The 16,984-nt window shown below is 39.4% G+C and overlaps 1 protein-coding gene across 4 annotated transcripts in view; it reads right to left on the bottom strand.

Moving 5' to 3' along the window:
- Positions 1-16,984, bottom strand: part of RSU1 (Ras suppressor protein 1) — a 98,213-nt gene that overhangs the window by 30,105 nt on the left and 51,124 nt on the right. For 2 of the 4 annotated variants that reach the window (XM_040547613.1, XM_040547611.1), the window contains exon 10: positions 6,189-16,187. The exons of the other annotated variants lie outside the window; for them this stretch is intronic. In XM_040547613.1, coding sequence (XP_040403547.1) covers positions 15,983-16,187 — 205 coding nt within the window. In that variant the 3' untranslated portion in view covers positions 6,189-15,982. Of the gene's footprint in view, positions 1-6,188; positions 16,188-16,984 lie in introns of those variants that run through there. 4 annotated transcript variants of the gene reach the window in all.

The raw sequence follows: 16,984 nt of genomic DNA, 5'->3' as shown, positions 1-16,984 counted from the left end.
TGCTGCTTTTCATCACTTCTGAAGTTCTCACCTCTAATTTCACAAGTCTGCGGGATGACGTGAGGGGACTTCAAAAGTTAAAAAATGCAGCTCCTAAATTATCCGGATCATGCCTCTGCCCCATGGAAATAAGCGTTCTGTCTTCCTTGAGAATTACTTTTCTCTTTTGCTTGGCTGCTACCAGCATGTAATAACCATCAGCAGCACCTGTTGGGGAAACTAGCCGCTGCCCCTCAAAAATGTAGTGAAATTACCTCACTTTTCTGCAAAGAGGAGTTTCTACAAGCCAGCTATTTTGGCCGCTTCTAGCCTGCATGAAAACTCGTCTCCAGCAGGAAATGCAAGAATTTCTCTGTATCAGGATCTCATCTGTTTCTCTGCAATTCCCCAATCAGTACTTAAAAATGAGGTAATTTTTTAATCAAAAGCCTATTCTGCGAGCTGTCTGCCCTCAGGTCCATCTCATTCATCTCTCAGGACACGGGTTTCAGTTTTCTCCTCCAAAGAGGTTACCAGATCGCTGTAATTGGATGGCCCCAAGTGCTTCAAGCACCGTAACAGCAAGGGACAGAATCCAGCTTGTGCTCTGAGGGATGAAAGATTTTCCCCCTTATTAAATATTGCTAACAATGTGTTTTAAGTACTTCAGAGGAAAGTATGTTGTAAAGAGTTAATTCACTCACATCTGGCTATCAGGTCTTCCCTAGCACTCAGGCTAAAACTGTCCATATCCCACCTACAACTACTTGCAATAAGCTAAAATATTGCTCTCATGTTCATCTTTTAAACATCTGTGGACTTTTATGATTCTGTAATTAACTTTCCTCCCCTTATTGCACTACCAGCAACTACTACTGCCACAGAAGCACAGCTCTTCCCATTTCCTCCTGTTTTATTTGCAAGCCTATCTCCACAATTATTTTCTAAAATTACATCCTCAAAGTTTGAGAAAAGATGTCTTTACTGACCTCTAGCCTTGTGAAACGTGTACTGTATTTTTCATCACTAGAAGTGCACATCTGGTTCTCTGTTCTGGTTTTTTATTATTATTTTTAAGAGGCTTATAACAAAGTTTAAGTGTATTGTATTACAATTACTATAACTGCAACCTGAAAACAACTTCCAGCTAATCACATATTGTCAGTTAAATGGACATGCCAAAACCACATGTAAAGCTATGTGAAGCATGGTCTTTCCAATAGCGTATTTCTGTACATGAAAACCTCAACTGCTACACACCCCATCCCAATTTAGACTTCTTGACTAGTTTCAATCTGAATATGCCTTATGCTTTTTAGCTCTCAAAGGAGTTCCATATCCATAAATATTTTGTGAATATTTACTGAGAGTTAGCACTGAATAATCAAGCAAGGGTAAATATATAAATCCAAGCCTTTATGATGGCTGTGGGAGAAAAAGAACTTACGTGAAAACCCCTAACTCGCAATTTGGATTAGACCTTTCAGTGCTATAAACTAAACCAAAGCCTCCCTTATTTTAACAGAACTGAATATATAAACTCTGCACTGACAAGAACTCATTTGTTATCTGCTGATACCACTCACAGATAAGAACGGTCTCTTGTATGGCCCAGCACCACACAACTACATCCCAAGGTACATGGAGTATGGGGAGTAAGTCCCACAATACCCAACGTTCTGCATCAAAGAAGATGCATCTGGACAGTGTCAGCTCAACCCATAAATACTGTGACTCACTGAAAGGATAATAAGATATCATATCTGATTGAATCAGGATGTGCAGTGATGGATACCCTAAAGAATGATGGATACGCTTCAGTTACAGTGAGAATTTCTGCTAGACATACAAATATCTGAGGTAGATCTGAAAAAAAATATTTACAGCCTTCAGATGAAACACAAATATTATATCAATGCATTCACTATATCACTTAACTCTGGCAAAAATATAAAAACACTTTAACGTGTCATCTTTTAAAAGCAGATCTTCCAGAAAAATCCAGTTATCCCTAATGTTTGTCCTATTTCCTGATGCTAGAATTCTGAAGAAATGCATTAATCAAAATTGTTCCTAAAAACTGTGGGGGTTCTTCTTTCTTTTCTCCCTTATTTTTTTTAAGGGTTGGGGCAAAGTAGTGAAGTGAAAAGAATAACCGATCCCATTCATTAAATTATACACACAATGTATTATTTTACATACGCACTGTGAAGAAAGTAAAAAAGATCACCCTCACCCAAGTGTGAATAAAAAATTAATTATATTGCGAGTTCCTGTCTTAAAGGCACCAGAATTACCTGTCACAGAAGAACATTATTCAGCAGGTCTGAGGGACAACTTTGAAAGGCATTTGTCACTGAGCTGATTCACTGGAGTTACTGAACCAATTCATACAGGGAAATTTTAAATCGGCAGCAGCCACAATGCAATTGGACTGAAAGAAAGAAAGATTTGCTCAAAGTTTAAAGTGTGTGACATAGGGACAGGAGAGAGGGAAAAAAAGGTTTCTTAAAAGTATTAGAACAATCAGCTAGGGTTCTTTTATCGAGCACAAGTGATGCTTTCAGGGAGCACAAGCACACAAACACCAGCGAAGCGTTTTTCCTACATTAAGCCCTGATCCGAGCGACATTTACGTGCATTGGTACTTAGATGATGAGAAACTCTCACAATGCACTGAACTAAGCTTGCTTCGTTTGGAGGAAAGCCTTAATGACAAATGACATTTCTGCAATAACATGTCCTCCTTAAAAACACTGTCTTTAAGTCTAACTACAGGTCTAATATATTTACTAGAAACTCTGCCTGAAAACCTGTGATTTCCCAAAGCCTTGCTTTATGATTACTCCTCTGCTCAGACAATGTTTTTCAGCAAGTTCTAAAATAGCCTGGCAGTTTCAAACATAAAAACTAAACATATCTCCTATAGCGTCAAAAAATATAACCAGTAGATAAAAGCACTTTATCTGACTTTTAAAAATACTGTGTTGGAGATACAAGTCTGGGAAACATAAATAAGAACTGGGGCCACTATGTGTTGTTAAAAGAAAACTATTTCATACCTTTATACGGTTGCTTTGAAGCTTCTATAACTCTGTCAAAATGGAGGAGAGAGGGTTTATGGATACAGGAAAAATATTTCTGAAGTTCTAGGTGTTTCCAAACTTGCCTAAAAAGACCTAAGCACACCGAACATACGCAAAAATGAGATGGATGACGGTCCCCTACGTTATCCAAGGTGCAGTAAGAGCAGGATTCAATGAACATCACCACAGGTAAAGCAGGCCGTGAATGTACAGCTCACTAGCTGCTCCCTCGTGAACTGCCTGCGTGTGTTCACCAGCCACGTAGAAAATGGAAGACGGCTTTTGCTGGGGCTAAAAACCCTCAGGATGTGAGGGTGTGTTTCTGCAGGTCTCATGGAGCAGCTGGCATGCTGGAGGTTCACGTGATGGCGCATCTCACCCCTGCTCTGAACCTTACTCGACTCAGGGCATGGAAGCAAACTTGAGCCAGCTGAAGTCTTAAAAATAGCTTCCAGCCCCCAAAGTTGAACTGGCCCTGAATTAATCATACCTCTCAGGCAATGCAGTGGTTACAGAGCTCTTTATGTAGACCGCAGGTCAGTAACCTTACACAAGTGGCATGTCACACTGCATGTATACATCCCAAATCAGCAGGAACTTCAGAGGTACAAGAAGATGCCACATCTCAGAGAAAAACAGGGCTCTGTTTTTCTGTCTCTACCTGCAGGATCTATCGTTCACAGAGGAACCACCAATGAATAAACCCAGTTTTTCTGCCTGTAGAACCTGAAGTGGATCCAGCTCCCAGTGCCTGAACACCGCGCCTTTACCCAGAACACGAGCATTCTGGCCTCATGCAAGGCACCTGCAGGAAACGGAAGCACAGCTCCTTTCCAAGGGAAAAATGATGCCTGGGAGGTAATGGTGTAGGCAGACCCACTCACCAGCTCAGGAGACGGTGAGTTGTGTTACTGACCTCTGCTCCTAGATACACAGCAGGTCTCTCTGTCATTGCAAAGGCTGTGTGCAAGCAGCTCTGTAGGTAAGTAGCACAACATCCCACCACTACCCATATCAACCTGTCTGTTCCTGGGCAGCCCATGCACTCCAATGTCTTTTCTGTGGGAGTAACAGTGTAGGGGATATGAAGAGGAACAGTTTTGCCTTGAGACAGCAGCGGAACAAGGCTGGGACACTCACCTGGACAAGAAATTCAGTTTCACATAGAGCACTTTCTCTAGCTTGCTGCTCTGCACACGTCCATACTGCTGCCATGGGAATTAAGCAGTAGAAAAGATCCTTAACCAGCTAAGTGTTCAAGTTCTTTTGTGCATCCCTGAAGAAACGCTGTGAGCCATGGACTCCAGGGCCAGATGAGCCTTTTTGACCCAGTACAACCACTCACTCCTGTGGCACAGGCACTTTTCTTCCAGCAATCAGTTTTAGACAATTCCTGAACTCAGGTCACATTTAAGGTATTTCATTTAGCAGTCCAGTCCTTCGTGGACCTATCTTCCACCAGTTTATCTCCTTCTGGAACAGCTTTACACTATCAGTCGCAACACAACTGAATGATGTGTAAAAAAGGAACAAACAAACACACCTCCTTCTTTTCTTCGGTTTTAAATCTGCCCCAGATTATTTCTCATAATCCAAGAATTATCAGAAATACTGATTTAAGTTCCCTTTTCATCTGCATCCTAACATATCCAAGGAAATGACTGAAACGTTTGATCATTTCCTTACCAGGATGGAAAAAGTTCAAGTCCATTTCTACACATTTGCATTTCTTGCCTTATATTTCTCTACTGAAAACAGTTTTCTAGCATTCATTATCTTAGTTAATTTAAGAACCCTTCATTCCTAAGTAAGGCCACTCAAAACCCGTAAGCTCTGAATCTAAAACTGTTCTTGCTATAAAATTGATCCAAAACTGACGTTTTTTGGGTCACCCAATGTACCCATTTTTCACTGTTTGTTTTCCATGTGATTCCAGTCTGAAGAGATTTTGTTATAGCTTTACAGACTTGTAATACACAAATCACATTTGGATATATCCATATAGATTATCTTAACCTTCTAAATATTTTGAAATTTACGGATTATTAGGTGTGGTTTTTTTTTATGGGTTTCAATTGGCACAACAAATTCCATGGCAAAAAAAAGTTATTGTGAACATGACTATTGACCCAGAATGATATTTCTACCCAATGAAACCCAACAGAATAAAGAATGAATTACAAATTCTTCCTTTTTTTTTTTTTTTTTTTTTTTATTATTTTTCTAAATTAAAAAAATCCTCCTGTGTCACAGGCTCCATGCTGGGTTGTTCTAGGTCATGCTGCCCCTTCGCTCCAGGACAGACATAAACCTTTGCTTTGAAATAAACAAACAGAAAGTATTTCCCAGAGGAATAATTTTATCACTCTCTACATAAGTCTCCCCCCTCCCTTTACATACCTGTATTACTCCTGAAAGACACTGACAGCAGACTGAAGGCTCTGACACACAAAAATTACATCTGCAGAAGACAGGAATTCAATCTTGTAACACTTTTTTCTGACCGGATAAAATTTTTGTAAACCCTCTCCTAACATGGAAAGCGTTTTTCTCTTTCTAATCTGTTTCATCCTTGGCAAAATGAGCCTCAAAATTTCAAAGGAGGATTGTGAATGTGCTGATTTTATTTCTAAGGAGAATGATACCTACTTGCTTTCTGACTGCCACAAAAAAAGGACCACAATTAAAACATTTGCCATCCCTCTACTGAAAGGAAAGACTAGAGGAAATAGGTGTTTCCTGAATACCTGCTAAGAATCAAATCAGAACTTGTTAGAAATTTTACAAAGAAAATGAGAGAAAAGTGAGTCTGAAAGGGAAATTGTATCAGGTGGGAAACAGTGTTTTAGGCTGATGCATATTTCATCATAAGAGCACGTTGATTTTGGTCTATGTTGGTTATCTGAACTTCAAACCCTAGAACTGATCCAGTTCCACCGCAAGCAGAACGCCTCAGTTACAGCTAAGCAGAACTCCTGCCAGTGACACTGAAAAATATTCCTGTTCTGTAACAAGAGATTCACCGCTAAATAAAACACATTTCTGAGTTTGTACCATTACTTCGAACATGTTTCACTAACGAAAAAAAAAGTTGATAAATGGCCTTTTTTTTTTTTTTACTTAATGAAAGAAAAATGCTATTGAGCAATAAAGCAAACATGACACCAAAAATAACTCCATACAAGTATCAAAAGAGCATCTCCCTCAGTGAGGCTGAAAAAAAGAGCAACAAAATATGCAGATTTTTCCTATACGTACTATAGATAGCATATCTAACCCCTTTTTCTTTTTATTATTTTTAACATATAATATTTCCACATTAAATATTTTTTTAAATAAAAAAAAACAACTTTAAAACAACCATGCACAACATTTGATAGCCAGTTTTACAAGATGCTAAACATTTCTCTTCCTGAGCAGAAGCACTCTTCAAAGCATTTCTACCATTTCATCTTCACATCCAACAGCGCACTTCATGCTGAAGTCTGCCAAACAATACCTATTTGGCCATCTTTTACCATTTAAGGTGTAGTAGTATTTGTTTAGATAACTCCATTACATAAAAATTATTTATCATTTATTTTGGCAGGGACCTACATACAGTTTACTGTTAGCCACAGTAAATGCAAATTTACTTTTGTGAAAGGAAAACTACAAATGTTTATTCCTGAAGCCTGTATTTTACACCTTTTAGAGCATAAGCAGATAAATTTTCAGTGTCACTGTTGCTGAGATTTCCTGCTATTTTTATTTTCTACTGACAGAATATTCAAAGCTGACAAATGTTGTAGAACAGACACAGTTATTAAAAGCTTCAATTTACAGCAAATAGTGACAGTTTGCTTTTGCTGCTCATAAACCAAAATCTAAGAGGTGTAAATAGAGGCAATGTGGCAACAAAACACTTAGATAGTTCTTTATATAATTCTACTAAGTAGTGTAACACACTTGTTTTCGCTTTGTGCACCCCAAAATCATCAGGTTTATGGATCTTCAGAGACTCATAGAATGGTTGGGGTTGGGAGGGACCTTAAAGACCACGCATTGCCCAACCCCTGTGCATGCACGAAGGCTGAGGCAGCCCGAACGTGCCTGAGCTCACCTCACAGAGGATCTGTGGCAGACCTCTGGGTGGGCAGCATCCTCTGCCTGAAGGAGCTGTAGGTGTTGCATCTCCCTGCTAACAGAGTGCTGGCTCAAGGAAAGGTGATTTACTGAGTGACAGCAGGGAAATATTGAAGAGAAAGTAAGAGTGCAGGAGGCTCGGTTACAATTAAAAAACAAAACAAAACAAAAAAACTACCATTGATGATTTGGGGAAATAAAATAACATTTACAGTCGAAATACCACTGCCATTACTGTGTCCTGAAAAGCACAGTCCCTAGTTCGGCAGAGCTGAATGTGAAGTACTAGCTGCAGGAATACCTGCTTGGGAATTGCTGCTGAGCTCTGGGTCTGCAGCGTGAGCTCTGGAACTACAGAGGGACAGAAACTAAAAGTGAGTGGTTGCCACCACATCGCTGAGGAAATGTTGTATGTGATATGGGAGAAGAAGCGTGCCTACTGCACTCAGTTCTGTCAGCCCTATTTCCAGGCAGTGTCCAGGTGCAAGGAAAATGTGAGCCAGTCAGTGAAAGTCCAGAGGAGAACAACAGGCAAAAGGAAAAGCTAGGAAAGTTCACTTATGAGGAAAGATAGACGAAGTTGGGAGGGATCATCTTGGAGAAAAAAGGTTGACCTGTTTTCAAGCATATTGCAACTCTGTGAAGAAGAAGAAGAGAAAAAATCTGGTCTTTAATGAGAATAACACAAAAAAATATTGGACTCAAATTGTTATTTTATTTATCAAAATCATCAATGGTGGATTTTTTTTAATTGTAACTGAGCCTCCTGCACTCTTACCTTCTCTTCAACTCTCTCTCAATCACTACCATGCTGTCATGCCTACAGAAAAAAGTACCTGTCTACTCTTGTGACATACTTCCTTAGCCAAACTATGACTAAACAGTCAGTTGACAAGTAGTACAGTTAAGTAGAATTTGGAGAAAAAAAAAACAGCGCCTGATATAAATACTGATGTAGCTCGTCCCTGTTACTCATACCATGTAATTGTTCATTCTCTTTTTCCTTTAGTCCCAGCTAGCTACTGCTCATATCACAACCTCAGGACCGAGCAGTGGGAGATGTGCTTTAACCTTTTGTGCAGCAGGGAGAACTTCTGCCAAACAAGCAGCAGAGGAGGAAAGAGGATCTGACCTGCAGCAGTGTGAGGTGGGGCTGAAGAAGACTTTCAGGAAAACTCTGCTTCGGAGGTCTCCTACTGAAAGCTCTGATCTTGCTCACAGCAACACTAGCTGCTCTAGGAAAAACAGCCAATGCTTTAACTTTTCTTTATTCAGATTCAGGTCAGGAATAGGCTGAAGACTTGAAAACATCCTCAAGAATTCATGTTCATTCTGAAGAGTCCTTTTCCAAATGCAGATACACATTCTCTGATCTAGTAAAGTGCTAAAACTAATGCCCTATGGGCGTAGGCATCTATAAGGGAATATATAGCCATTAACTAACTCATATAACACCTCTGATGGGGTGCCGAGTGCAATAAGCATGGTAACGACAGAGAGGGAGACAGAGTTCTAAGGGATTGAAAGCTTTAATGAAATAAACATAGGTTGGTTAACGTGAATAAAGTCTTGGACAAATTAAGTTTTATTGCAAAGCCCTGAAAATAATAAATTCTTCCACGAGAAAACAGATTAATTTTGGAGCAAATAGGTTTTGAATCCTGATGTTGTTTAGTCCACAACAATCCTAGACCTAGCCATTCCCCACTATCCAGACAGCAAAAGGCATAATTTACCTCTGAATACATCACACCTCTCTGGTCCATCCCAGAAGCTACCAAAAGTAGCACCCTTTCTTCACTGCATTGTGCTCAAGTCTGTGTTAGTCTCTTCAGTCGCCCAACTCCAACCTGACACACAAGGAGCACCCTTCCTTTCCTGCCAATGCCATTTCATCTGCCTTATCAATGATGTTGGCTTCATAGTCCTATTTACCCACTTCCCACATAGTGAACTCCCGATGTTCTTCCACTGAGCCATGTATGGAAAAACCTCTCCTGACACACTATGGAAAGCAATTACCCCCTTATACTTCAATATTTTCAATGGGTTTATCAAAAAATAATCATGAAATTATAAAGCACTTGGGCAATGTTTATTCCCTTTGACATTGCTTTGTCTTTCAGACTCCTCCGTTCTCACGATCAGGAACTGTCATATTTGAGTGTCATCCAGAATATTTTGGTAGCATCCAAATCCTAACAATCATAACAGCAATAAAAGCAATAATGCATTTCAGATGCTGTCCTTAGAAATGTCATGTTCCAAAGGGTTCAGCCAATTAACAGAAAAATCAGTGTTGCCAGTAATTGCTTTTAGAGTTGGTTGGTTCAACCCCTTTGAATGTGATGGTTGTATTACCGCCCACTGGGTGAACAACCATGATAGCAAGCTCATTTGCATGATTTCAGAACACACCAGCACAAACTGAAGCAATCCGCGTGATTTGCAAGGCCTACAACATGATGTTTTTTTCGGTTCGTGTGCCAACATTAAAAAAAAAAAAAACACAACACAAAACAAAACGCAAACCTCTCTTGCACCTCACTATGAAAACATAGTATTAGGAAAAAAAACTCTACAGAATCCTGTCTTTTTAGCTTTAACGTATTTTAAACTTCTTGCACCACCTAGTCAACAAAATTAGCAATCAGTAGAAATCCTAAGGCGAGATGGATGGTTTAGTTATGTCAGTAACGTATTTCAGGGGTCTGTAACAAATAGCAGCATCAAATGAATAAATAATGTTCAAAGTCTAACAGCCGGCTTCCCTAACAGTGTGAAAATATGTAAATGTTACATCACTTACTCTTCAAACTGGCTCTCCTTTCATTCCTCAGAGACTTTTCTGTCAGAATAACAAGCTAAAAACAAAATATGAATGACAAGTGCACATACTTAGCTGATTGAGAACATGGAGTTGAACAGTAACCATATTAATCTCGTCTCTCAAAGAGGCTGTGTGAATTCCAGGCAGAAATATTGATTTTGATCTAGTCTACTGCAGCGTAGATTGATAATCGGCGTTCAAAATCTATGCAGGAGTGCTTTCCTCCAAAATGGCAACCTTCAGCACTTCTGGTTCAATTAGGACACCTAGAATTTTGCACTGAAAAGCCATTAATGCTGTCAGAACTCTTTGCTACCTCTACGCATCCTAGACAAACATCTGACTTCTGAGCTTCCAGAATGTACATAATCATAGCCTAGAGAGATTAGAAAACTGTCAGTGTTATCAGTTACTTTACTCTTGATCCGGATTTTTTTTTTTCAGTGAAACAAGTGTTCATCATACTTGAGCAAATCCTTTTAGTGCACTCCTGGCGTTCAGGTTTGCCTGACTGTAATACTGCAGACATCACCCCCTCCCCGTACATCCCCGGGGCAGCTCAACAAGGCCACACCATCCCCACTCACTGTCCCCTTCCATACACTGCACAGCTGCCAGCACACCACGAGATCCTAAGCTTGCTCCATATAATTCATCACTCCCTTTCCTGTACAAACCCTTCTCCCCTACGCTTCCTGCCACCTTACAAACCCCCTCCCCACATCCGTACTCCTCAAGTTGTGGTTTAGCACATCCAGGGGTAAGATGCACTGAGCTACCTGATATGAAGTGGCTAACTTTCATAAGAAATAGTGGTGCTCAGCTCCCACCGCTGTTCATTTCTGCCTTATGGTGCCTCATCTGAAAAGGAATGCTTGACTCAGCTATGACAACTCTTTGCCACTGCCTCTGTGTATTAGCAAAACAATGCAATATTAACGTATAACCAACCCCATTTCCATGTCAGGAAGATCAGTTCAAACAGAAAAAAGGCAGTACTTTACACCGCAGATTGTGAACATCCAGAACTTGCTGGTGCAGGAGACCACGATGGCACACGGCCTCAGAAATTGCAAAGAAGAATGAGATGAATTCATGGACAACGGGTCCACAAACAGATGATAAAAGGAACAGCAGGGATGTGACTCCAGCACCCCTAATACAAAAGCTCCAGGTGCTGGGAGTCTGGAGTCTTCTCCCTGAACGCTATCTCCTACCAGCTCTTGCAGGGAGGCTGCTGGGCTCGATGGGTCATGGGTTTAACACAAAATCTTTTCTCGGGTCCTCAGGATATTTGTTGCCAAAACCAGAAGCAGAAGCAGTCAAAACCACAGGTAAGACCAGCCACAAATGAATGATGCTGTAAAGGTTTTATTCAGGAAAAAAAGAGCTGTATTTGTCCTAAAAGGTCAAGAATCGTTATTATACCTAGCTATGAAAACCTTTCAGGATACTAAAAAGAAAACTGAAACGTTTTGTTTAGAAGTTTCACTGTGAGAGGTTAGGGAAGCGGTTGCCTAAACTCCAATTAGTGCTGTACCCCGTGATTTTCACACACTAATTCACATAGACTCATTTTAATTAAAGGAAAACCGCCAGGTCACTTTTGTTGGCATCATTAGGTGGAAGAAAAAAACCACACACAAAAACCAACCACCCAACAAACCAACAGCAACAAAAGCCCCAGCAGGCACAAAAAGCTGTTTACCACTCTGTAATGCCATATATAACAATTACATTAAATTAGACTTCAGGAACAAGGCCTGAAGTTGAACTAGTGTTATTCTTTACTGCCTCAAAGTTCCTGAGATTGTAATGGCAATAGCATTAAGCACTTCCCCTCGATGGAGTAGGTTAACAGGACAGCAAAGGTTATAATAAAATTGATTACAGGAGCTTATTGGCTGCTGTTTACAGAAGGACTGACCAAAGCTAGTTATTGGCCCAAATTGCTTATTATGTTAGTTAAAAAAAATAAAAAATAAAAAAAGCACAGGCTGAGAGTGTTTTTCAGGCTCTCCTGGTAAAATTGATGTCATGTTGTTCTGGGAGGGAAAAAGGCTGTGTGCTCTCCAAAGGAGAAAAGTAAGGTTAAATTTTCCAAAGGATCCATCTTTCATCCCCCAAACAATCGTACTGACAGTAAGCCTCGAGCCTGCCACAACCCCACAGGCACTAGGAAGTGTCACTGCTGCGGAGACTTCACAAAGCAATTAATGCCACGGGCTGGGCTCACTCTCAGCCAAACCCAGATTCGCTTCTCAGTAGCTTCCAGCCAACCTACCTCTTCTTGTGCTGGATTCCCAGAGAAAACCTCCTTTCAATTACAGAACTCCCAGAAAGCCCATAGTGCATCTTTTATCTGCTCTGCTTGCACAGATGAGCGAGGTTCATCGGACTGCACGAAGAGAAAACCCCTTTGCTATTCGTGGTGCAAATTCGTTTTGACACAGGCTTTGAGGCACTCCTCTGCGTCTTGCTCAGTTACCTTGCTGGATGATCCGCTCCCAAATCAGCACGCAGTTTGACATTAGCTGTTACTGGGCTCTAAGGTTTTGCAATCCAGTGACTTCAGGTAATTCTCTAGTCCATTTGCTCTTGCATAACTTCTAATGAACACCATCAGGGAATTTATTTCTATTATCACACCATTTCAGAGAAGTGCACATGGACCTACAGACCATTACAATACAGTACTCCTAGGCTCACAAGAAGCACATGGGTAATTTGTGAGAGTTGTTTTTTTGCCCTAGAAAACATGAAGTTCAGTAGGACGTGCTTTCACCACTCTCCTACTGACCTGAACCACAGCATCACACTTTCCGCAGAGAAATAAACACTCACTTTATGTTGAAAATACAGGGAAGACGGTTCCCAAAACCTGGCACAATGATCCCAAACATTTAAGCAGAGGAATTAAATGGACATATATCACTATGGAGAGATATTTTACTCACTTTATGGAAGGGTACAGCTCAGACAGAGGGTAGATAGGCCGTCTAAAAATAATTCCTTAGTTTTCTCCTTAGGGATATTTAGACTTGGCCAGCAGATCCAGCTAGAAACCTCCCCAGACAGTTAAGGCAAAACACACACAGTTGCATGTTCTCTCTTCTTCCTTGTTTCTTGTTTTTACCATTTTATTTGCAGTATTAGGCCTACGTAGAAAGTCTTAATCTTGCAATAGGATTTCCTGCACCACTCGGAGTGCAAGCGTTTTTCTTTGCAAAATCCTCCACAAAACTGATACTGCGCTTCTTTGGGAGCAGGAAATGCCCAGCTAGCGCTGCCTTGTGTACAGCACTCGCTGCATCCAAGGATTTTATGGGCAAATCGTGACCACGGAGCAGCAGTCACAAGGAGTGTTTCTACAGATTTGTCAGGGTTAGTCTTGGAACTAGCATGTGTTTCTCTCTTAAACTGTTCTCTGTTCCATTATAAATGGGAATCCGCATGTACTCCAGTAAGATGTGAAATGACAATGTATAAAAAGGGATTGTTCCTTTATTCCCCACCAAGATGTATTTAATCAAGTGGAAAGTGTCCATCCAACGGTTTGCATAAAATTTCATTACCCTCTAATAGCTTCTGACAACTTTTGGACATAATGCTGCATTACCATGCAAATGGCACCACTGCCCATTTCAACGGTATTCACCATAAAGCAAAACATTCCCGCTCCAGTATCGGGCTCCTTCGATTTTACGTGAGCCCCACCCAACATGTAACTGTTCTTTCCTAACGTGGAAATGTCCAAAGTTTGTTTTTTGTTTTGTTTTTGTTTTCCTTCATAAAACAAATCTTTTTCTTCTGCTGCGCCTCCAAATTACTTTAAAAAAATGTGTGTGTATGGTAAAAAAAGATATACAAGATGTATTGTGTTGTGTTTTTTTTTTTTTCTCCTGGATATTGGTACAGGCAGACTTTTTTGTTTTGAATTCTACTGTAAATGAAGATGCATTACCTATGTACATAAACTAACCAGGAGATTTACAGAACAGCACCGCCATCAGATAACCGACTATCTTATAATTACAATAACCACACATCATGCTGGTGGAAAGCCTTCCCCTTCTGCAACTTTTTTTCAGTAGAAGTCTTGTTACCCTGAAAAACTGAGGAGAAACAGCTGTGAGGTACCACACCCCACTATTTAAATTATTGATTTTATAACTTTGCTAGGACATTTATGTGGACGCTTACGGAATTGCAGAAATAATGTTTTGCCATGCTATGAAATCTTTAAAAGAAGCAATTTATAGTTGTAAGTTGTAAAAATGATAAGCACAAAAACTTTAAGTGCATATGCTTTTTAAAAAAGTATATGTCTTTTTGTCTTTTTCTTCTACATAAACTTTTTTTTTCTTTTTAAATGGAACAATTACATGCAGAAAATACGTATTGCTACTAAACCCTTTGAAAGTATGCTTAAATGGAAACCATAAATACGTGTTTTTAAGAGATGCTGATAGGGGTTTTGGAAAACGCCCCATGGATCATTCTAAAATTTAGACAGATTTCCATTATAATGCCATGATAAAATGGTTAAGATAATGTATTGAAGCAGGACATAAGAATGGAGCGGCTCATCTAGGCAGCAACCAGTTATGAATAATTTTAATAAATATGCAAAGACTACATTCTGCCACATAAAATAGCTAGTCAGTTGTAAACCTGCAATACATTTTTAGGCTATAATGTGTATATCTAGAATTAAATAATTAATTATGATACCCATGAATATAATAAGTTGGATTCTGCAATATCTGCATTTTTCATCAGTTCTTTCCATGATTCATTTTGATCATCTCACTATTTTACCTATGGGTATTATTTTTTACAGATTTATTTTAACACCTTTTTTTTTATACCAACAAAATTCTACATGCCTACAATGCAATGCCTGTTGTTTTCTAAATCTTTCTTCCTAGAAGAGGCTAAAATGGAACTGAGATAATGGATGCATCTACTGAACAATACATACATTATTTCCTCTCTAAACTTAATACATACAGGAATGCGGGCGAATATTTATGAATAGTTACGTGTGCACAGACACATACAACACCAATATGTAAACTCACAAGTTGTTAGAAGTCCAATTCTCTTTCTAGGAGAATCACAGGGGGTGTTTTGGCTTATCTGACTCAAGACTCCTTACCTCTCTGATATGTATAGGCATTAGTGTTCACGCGTATATCCCCATCCAAACACACCTCCAATGCACTAACGCTTGAGTGAAAGTGGCCTTTCTGATTCCAAACTCCACCGTCTGTGAAATGTGTTTGTAGAACGGAAGATTTCTTGTGAAATACGTCCTAGTATTATCTACTGTCCCAAATTAATCCTTTACAGGGAAAGAGAAATGACTAACCTTCACTTTTGTTAGGAAGGTCTCATTTTCTTGCTTATCAATCTTGAAATGTTTTTTAGTGGAGAAATAATGAAAGCAACTCACACTACTTACTTTGTGAAAATATATAAACCTGGCTTTAGTAAACAGTTTCAGAGGATTAAAACTAAACGTTCCACATAATTAAACAATGAAACAAACTTTATGAATAATTATCTAAATTAGTGGATACAAGAGTTGCCAAGTAGACGAAATATTAAGTTTTAATTATCATTCATGACACCATACAGTACAAGGCATTTATTTGTCCATAAGTAAAGATTACTTGGGGAAAAAAAAATCTTGTAATGCCATACTTACAAACTGACATTGCCAGAATAAGGAGCAAGAATCAGTACTGCCATAATCCAATGAGAGTCCATGCACTGGCATGTGAAAGGAAGATGTTTATCTTTGAAAACTCAAATATCAGATATTTTTGAGTGCTCAGGTTATTATATCAACCAGTCTAATAAAATGCATCTGTAGGTTTCAACTTGGCCCGTAAGAACCCTTTAGATGCAAACTTTCCTCCATAAACAAAACGCAATGTGCAGATTACTGCAAGTGTCAGGCACTTGTTTGCCACCTCCAAAGATAAAAATCACTCAGAACTGGGACACTTATCAGCCAGGTTTTGGTCATAGGTACTGCTGAATCTCTAGAACAACCTAGGCTGGAGTATGTCATTATATGAACAGGACTGTATTTAAGAGGAAGGCAGCATAAAACAACTTTTCCAGAAGAAATCAAAATTTCTAACTTCGGCATGTGTCTACAGAGTAGTCTCAAAACAGAATCAAAGAATAAACAAATTAATCAAAATCTGAACTGTGATGTGGCAGAAATGCCAGACTGAATTTCCAAGAATTTCACCTGACTTGAGAAATCAATTTGAACTTTTACTTTGGGAACTGAAACAAAATAATTTAAGCCTCACAGCAAATAAAGATGTTGATATTGCTAATAAAAAAATAATCCAAAATGGCTTGGTGGAGAAATTTGTAGACAATACAGACAACATTCTATTACTATTTACATAAACTGCGAAGCAAGCAACCCACGGCAATCATTTCCAGCCATAAGTCACTTGAATCGGAATCAGGTTGTGAAATAAACTTTAAGAGTTACAAGACAAGAGTGTCTCTGCAAGCCATTCATTCCATAGGCAGCCCTATTCTCAGTTATACTTTGGACTACAAACACAGAAAAAGACATATCTGAAGTTAAATCTCCTGTAAAAGCACACATCGGGTGGAAGAGGGAACAACGAGATTTCTTTTGTGCATTACTCATAGTTCTGAATTGCTCAGTAGCCCTACACAAACATTCTTTCCGGTTATTAACACCGAATAAATTCAATCTCCCTTTGGTTGTTTTTTTTTTTTAGTCAAAACATGTTGAAAGCTAGCTGCAAGAACTCTACTAATGAGACCTGCCTATTTTCAACATCAGCAGACTCATGCGAAACGCACCCAGTGTCAGGGCTTTTCCTTCCTGTATTTGCAGCACACAGACAAACCCAGACTTCCCACTAGTTTGCCAACGCTGTTCTTAACACTATCATGCTCT

The sequence above is a fragment of the Cygnus olor genome, chromosome 2, assembly GCF_009769625.2.
Source record: "Cygnus olor isolate bCygOlo1 chromosome 2, bCygOlo1.pri.v2, whole genome shotgun sequence".
NCBI lineage: Eukaryota > Metazoa > Chordata > Aves > Anseriformes > Anatidae > Cygnus > Cygnus olor.
This window is presented reverse-complemented; position numbering and strand designations above follow the sequence as displayed.